This window comes from Microtus ochrogaster, chromosome 4 (genome assembly GCF_000317375.1).
Source record: "Microtus ochrogaster isolate Prairie Vole_2 chromosome 4, MicOch1.0, whole genome shotgun sequence".
Classification (NCBI taxonomy): domain Eukaryota; kingdom Metazoa; phylum Chordata; class Mammalia; order Rodentia; family Cricetidae; genus Microtus; species Microtus ochrogaster.
The window spans coordinates 67,396,361-67,403,162 of NC_022011.1; the positions used below are offsets into that span (position 1 = coordinate 67,396,361).

The 6,802-nt window shown below is 33.7% G+C and overlaps 1 protein-coding gene across 2 annotated transcripts in view; it reads left to right on the plus strand.

Annotated features, from left to right (window-relative positions):
* Galnt13 (polypeptide N-acetylgalactosaminyltransferase 13) overlaps positions 1-6,802 on the plus strand; it is a 469,688-nt gene that overhangs the window by 319,917 nt on the left and 142,969 nt on the right. For both annotated transcript variants that reach the window (XM_026777759.1, XM_005346417.2), the window contains exon 9: positions 5,934-6,114. In XM_026777759.1, the coding sequence (XP_026633560.1) occupies positions 5,934-6,114 (181 nt within the window). The remainder of the gene's footprint in view (positions 1-5,933; positions 6,115-6,802) is intronic.

Genomic DNA, 6,802 nt, shown 5'->3' on the forward strand with positions numbered 1-6,802 from the left:
AAATCCTCAATAAATAAATAAATAAATTAAAAAAAAAGATAGAAAGGGCAGAGATCTTTGGGACCAGTACTTCAATAAACTCCATTATCTATAGTGTGTGCATGCTCAGAGTATAGTGGGGTGGGGGGAGATTAGTTTTTTTCCTTAATCTACTAGGTTCCAGGTGACTGATACTCCTATTGCACAAGATGGATAACTTTTTGAAGTAAAAAGTATTAATAAAACTGTTGTCTGAGAGGAAAGTTTTTGGAAATGAGGATCAAAGACTCATAGAATGTTGTGCATTTTAATTTTAATAAAACGAAGTGAATGAGTTATGAAGTAAAATTGGAATAAAGTGAATGGCAATGCAATAGACAGGAGTTGAAGGTAAAAGGTTTTAGCCAGTTTGTTTGCTTAGATTCACCTAGGCTCCAAGCAGGGGCAGAAACACAATGAAGGTTGTATGACTGATACTCATGTTATTCAGATCATGGAAGATTTTTTTATTACGATGTGTCAAATGAGAGAGTTGGGTTGTGGAAAATCAAAGTTACCTTTTGGTTTTAAAAGTTATTTTTTTCCTAATTTCACGTTCACATATTTGAGGTTATTGTGCCCTGAGCCCTATTATTATCATAGAACTCATAAGACTCAAGCTAGGATAGTGCCAGGAGTTGACAGAGTAGATAAAGAGTCACCTGGGTGTCTCAATGACCCCAGTGTTCATGCACATTTGCAATATAAAATATAAAAGTAAAGAGAGAGAATTCCCAGGACAGGTTCAATAATTTCTTGATGGAGGATGCATTGTACAACCTGAATTTGCTCTGGTTGTATAACTTACTATTTACTCATAATGCCTAATTTTTTTTATGCTTTCAAAGACAGCAGTTTTTGCAGCTAATGCTTGCCATTTATGACAAACTCCATGGTTTCCTGACGGCTTCCAATTATTAAAAATCTCTCTGTTCTTGGTAAAGGCCTTGTTATGTAAACAGTAGCTGACATTTGCGTGACTTGCTCATGGGCCCATGATGACAGAAGACCTTTGAGTGTATATTCGTGTTCTCTCTCTACCCAAGTCAGGCAAAAGAGAGGGCTGGAGTAATGGTAGATCATGTATAATATCTTAGCTTATTAGTGTCTGTGATTGGCTTCATATAGATACACCTCCTCTTGGTAGTGATAATCTTCATTGCTCATTTTTGTCATTTTCTAAAAATTGTATACTTTGCCTTGCAAAATCTATCTGACTCCCAAGAGTTGTAGAGAGATGGTCTTAATCTCTGTCACAACAGAGAGCCACCAGCTGTCTTCCTTACTTGTGCAAACAGTTGTTGGTAACCTATACTGCTAGTCCATAGCTCTCTTTTTTATGCACCATATTTGATATGTAAGGTTCAGAAGCAAGTTGAAGCTAGATATACTTCCAGTCCCTTAGTCTTCTGACCTGCCAAATCTACTATAACATCCAGGTTCTTTAGATTAGACACCATTTTTACTACACTAGAAATGAAAATCAGCTTTTATTGCATGCTTGATGATTTTCCAAGAACATTTTAAGCATACTTTTCTCTGTTCGAATGGCAGTACTGGAATAGCGAGTCCATTTGCTATTCATAGAATTCACTCTGGTAGGGAAAGGCTAAGTTCTCCTTTTTACACTGAACCCCACTTCTTGGTTTGTTGTGTTGTTGTTGTTGGTCTAATCACTGGAAAAGAAGGAAAGTCTTTCTTCCAAAAAATATGGAACTCCTTATAATAATATGACCTTAAAATCCCTGGCTCACTCATTTCTGTGTTATTTAACTGAAGTACTTTCACTTTTAAGAAAGACCTGATTATAATGAAAATGCTAAGAACTTTGCTAAACCTTTTTCTAGGGAATTTGAGATTACTGTGCAATCCCATGTTAAGGATGTCAGTAGTGCTTGTAAGGTTGCTTTTGTGTTGCTCAATGGCCTCGTTCACCATGAGCTGCGAATTAGATTTTTTACTCTTGTGCTCTATGGTACCCTACAAATAGCTCCCTTAATTTCCAAGAACTATGTAACAGCTCACATTTGACAAGGTAATTTGTCTTAATACATATGGTTAAAACTTCACAATATGTAACTTATATGCATCCCAAAGGTGCTTCTCTAATCATTCTTCCAGCGGTGATTTTTTTTCCCATATTAACCTTGATAGCTAAATTTTAAATGATTAATTTGCTCATTTTGGCAGCATAATAATTGTCTTTCTGCCTCAGGATGTACATACTTTGATATTTGGCTCTCGGGCCTACAAAAATGACCAGCCATCTTTGCCTTTTTATAGTCTACCTAGGCAAAAAGAAAGAAGCACAGGGATACAGAAAATCTCTCTTTCAAAACTCTTTTAGTTTTCTTTTCAACTCATGTGTATTTGTGAGTGTCTATGTGGTGCTTTGTGCACATACTCACAGAGGCGCATCATCCATCCTTGTTTCTGGAACTTTAACTCATGCGTGAGGGAATCCTCTATCAGCATGATTGAGCTATCTCCCCAGGGTATAGAAACGGCTCTTGCGAGATCATGCTTTGGCTGGAATAAGAATGAGAAAGGGCCATCTCATTTAATGGAAAAGGATTATGATAAAACTCCATAGGTATAAAGTAAGAATATGAGAAGGCTTTGATATATAATAAAATGTGTAATGTGATTCTAGAAAATAGCAGGTTATTTATATATAAAAAGACATATGGATCATCTTAGAGGAACTATGAGGAAATTTTGCTTCTGTTTTCAGTTCAATGAGAAACCATTGAAGGATTCAAGCAGTGAAACAAAGTCACATAATTTTTTTTGATTTAGAACAAAATAAATTTTCAGAGAGCAATCATATCACTGTACATGGAGAATGGATCTGTAAGTAGTTGACAATTAGTTCACGTGTGTAAAACCTTAATCCAAAACAAACATGGAGATGTTGTAAGAGGAGGGAATAGCAGCATAGCTTTCTCTGTATGAGTTATATGATAGATGGCCCAACTTCTCAGACATTAAAACTGCATTTCTGTTGTTAAAGTCATCATCTAGCCAGGATCTGGTGTTTTTAGTGTCATCCTGAGCAAATGAGTCATCTGTAAATTATTTTTCAGACAATACTCTCATGTTGTGGGACAATGATCTGTATTCTGTCAAATATAGTTTAAATAAACGCTGATTGGCCAGTAGCCAAGCAGGAAGTATAGGCAGGACAAACAGGCAGAAAGTAGATATGGGGCAACGAGAACAGGGGAATTCTGGGAAGAGGAAAGCTGATTCTGCAGTCCTGACCCAGCCACAGAACAAGCAAGATGTGACTAAAGGTATGGAGCCACATGGCTAACATAGACAAGAATAATTGGCTCATGTGAGTTATAAGAGTTAACAAGAAGTCTGAGCTACTAGGCCAATCAGTTTCTAGTTAATGTAGACCTCTGTGTGATTTCTTTGGGACTTAACAACTGGGAGAACTGGGCAGGACAAAAAACTCAGAGAACACTATCAGGATTGAATAATGGGTTGAATGCGTTTTTTAAAAAGTTAAAGAGAAAGCAGTTATACCAATGAGTTTGATTTTACTTTATTTCTTATTTAATTTTACCAGCCATCTGGGAGATTGGTGTAACCATTAATTAACAGGTTTTTTTTTTTAAATTCCTTGGACAAAATAAGATCAGACTGGTAGAGGAGGGTGGACTCAAATATTTACTTAGAGGCAGACATATTTGGTTATCTCTGAGGTAAGCAGGAAAAAATAGTGACCAGTAAATGTTTTGCTATACTAATTCATGTCCCATTGGAAAAGTCCATATTGAGATATAAGAGTCAAAGTTGTCATACTTTATATTGTATCTACATTTATACAACAAATGAGATCAACTTTGAGCCTATAAAGAGAAATGGAGAACAACATGTAAAAGGTAGTTAAGAAAGGGAAACTGTCAAGCAACACATGGGAATAAAGTTTCCAGAAATGGAGTATTTTACATAGCTCATCTAAATAAACATTTTTGGCTTCCACAACACATAATTTAAGAAAGATAAAGAAATGAACATCATTCTACAATGAGTAGAAAAACAAAAAAAAGTGATGTCTATAAAATATAGTGTATACGATTTTATATGGATGTAAATGAAATATGCTGGAGGCGAATATAACACAATTTATGATTTCTTCATCTTTTATAGATTTTTGTCATTGGCTTTGGGTATTTAAGATGCGTACTCTGAAGTCATAGTGTGCATTTGTAGGGTGAATTCACGATATCAAGAGAACTGCAGGAGGCATGATTAAATCAGATACATTTATATATAAGGGGTGTGTCTAGACTGATCTGTAAATCTAGATTTATCATTGTGGGGAGAATGATCAACTACCTTTATTTAAATAAAGGAAGAATGTGAAGATTTCTACAATTGCAAGATGGGTTGTAGGTATCATGGTCTAATGGTGGAAGAGGTATGAGCCTATGAAATATTTTAGGAAAATCCGCTTGTCTTTTGAGAGTGATAAAGAAGCCCACTAGTCTTCTTTCTGCTTAAGTCTTAGATTTCTCATCTCTTCCACTACTATAATCCTGCTCACACAGGCAATCTTCTATTCATATGGGGATGGGACAATTAGTTCTAAGTCTTGTTACAGTGAATAAAGAACAGTGACTGTAAGAGTCCATTACATAAAAGTCACAATACTTGCATATGGCTTTTTGATAACTTTCTCTATACTTCAAAATATCTGAAGATTGTATTTTTAGTATAATGTAAATGTTGCTATGTAATAGTTTTTATTATGTATTTCTCCTGTTACATTATTATTTTTGCTTGTATACATTATGATACACATTCTTTTGACTGTCAGAACACAACTTACTAGAATCAGCTCTTTTTTCCCACTATTCAGGTTCTGAAAATTTAATTCAGGTTGTCACAATGCAAAAAGAGTGCCTTTACTCAAAGATCTACCTTACTGTCCCTATTGGTTACTTTTGACAACAGAAAATTCTGTGGACATTTAATAAAGATATCATTTCCTAATATTTTCAATACATAATTGATTGAATACACACATGAAGAACTTTTTGACATGGGGGTCACTGTCACTACACCAATATCTAGGTCCAAGATACTAGTAAGGCCTTTGGCTATGCAGTGAAATTTTACTAAAATGAATACTTTGTGAAATAAATAAAATAAATGAAATAAATAAAGTTGTGAAAACTTTATATAATACCTTCCTTCAACTACAGAGTAGATCTGAGAATATCAAGATATCCAAGATATGTTTTCTAAGAGTTCCTGGTTTCCAAAGTATCATTCCTTAAAAATATTTTTCTTAAATGAGTAAATGTTCACAATAATACTTTTAGTTCTTTATTAAAATAATGCTTACAGTATAAAAGTAAGCCAATACTCAGTCTCTCCAAAATAGGTCCTACAAATATTATTTTGAAGGATACGTACAAAGCAGAAGTAAAAGCATTTCAGAATATTAGTAAGAGTACTGACATCCAACTGTATACGATTTACAAAAAAAGAAATTGATGTCTGAGAGTGGGTAAGGATTTGCAATCCCATATGGAAGGAGGGTAATTGATAGATTTTTCTTCAAATAAATTTAGATATTTGATATTATGTCATCTTTATCAATTCAAAATGAGATTCACTTGTATCAGAATCTGCTAAATAACAGCGTGTAACAACTGTACACTATAACTTGGATTACCTAATAAAATGACTTGAAAAGAGCTATATCTTAGTTCCAAAGTCCAAGTACTACAATTGTTTAAAGAGACTATCTTCCTTTGTAAAATGTGATTATCTTAGCTTAAAATTCTGTGTCTATGTGTGTAACATCTGTAGGTATGGTTGAAACTTTGGTCATGCTATGTATTCTCATTGTATCATTTCTATTGGCTCTTACATGGAATTGCTCTTTTCCCTAGATCTGGCAATGTGGAGGCTCTTTGGAGATTGTGACTTGCTCTCACGTCGGTCATGTTTTTCGAAAGGCAACTCCATATACATTCCCTGGTGGCACTGGCCATGTCATTAACAAGAACAACAGAAGACTGGCAGAAGTTTGGATGGATGAATTTAAAGATTTCTTCTACATCATATCTCCAGGTAAGCAATGCTGACATTTTCCTTCCTCTAAAAGGATAAGTAAAAATTTAAACATGCAGAATGTCTGTTTCATTGTTCTTATTATCCTAAGAGCTAAAATAAAATATTATTAAGTACCAGAATATCATGGAAAATTGTGTATGATGAAGTTTTATGAGAAAGGACTTTTCACCTAAAATGAGAAAAAAAAAACCTTAAATAGATATTTGAAAAATCTTCTTTATTCTCTACCCAAGTAAAAGAATGACATTCCCACAGATATCCCAATTTATTTTAACACATACCAGGAAATTTTTAACTTGTATTTAAACAGTATGGCTTAGTAAATAGTCAATAAAGTTAAGTAAAGAAGTAATGAAACAATACTGAATGGTAAATGTCTTCCTACATCAGTTGCACAGACCTAGTTTTATAGAAGTAAAAGTAAATGAAGACTGCAGATGTGAGGTAGAAATTATTATTATCATTTTTTGTTTATACTTTTTATATTTTATAAATTTCCCAGTACTTAAGTATAACTTATGTGGAAGATTTTTTTAGGAATAAGTAATTGTGTAATAATTCAGTTCCAGAAATGGTAGGACATTGTTGTATTTGTAATAGTTTTATTTAATTTTTTATGATTTTTCAACAGTATTATTACTTACTTTTATTTTTTTTAACTTTTTTTTATTGAGAAAAGGAGAAA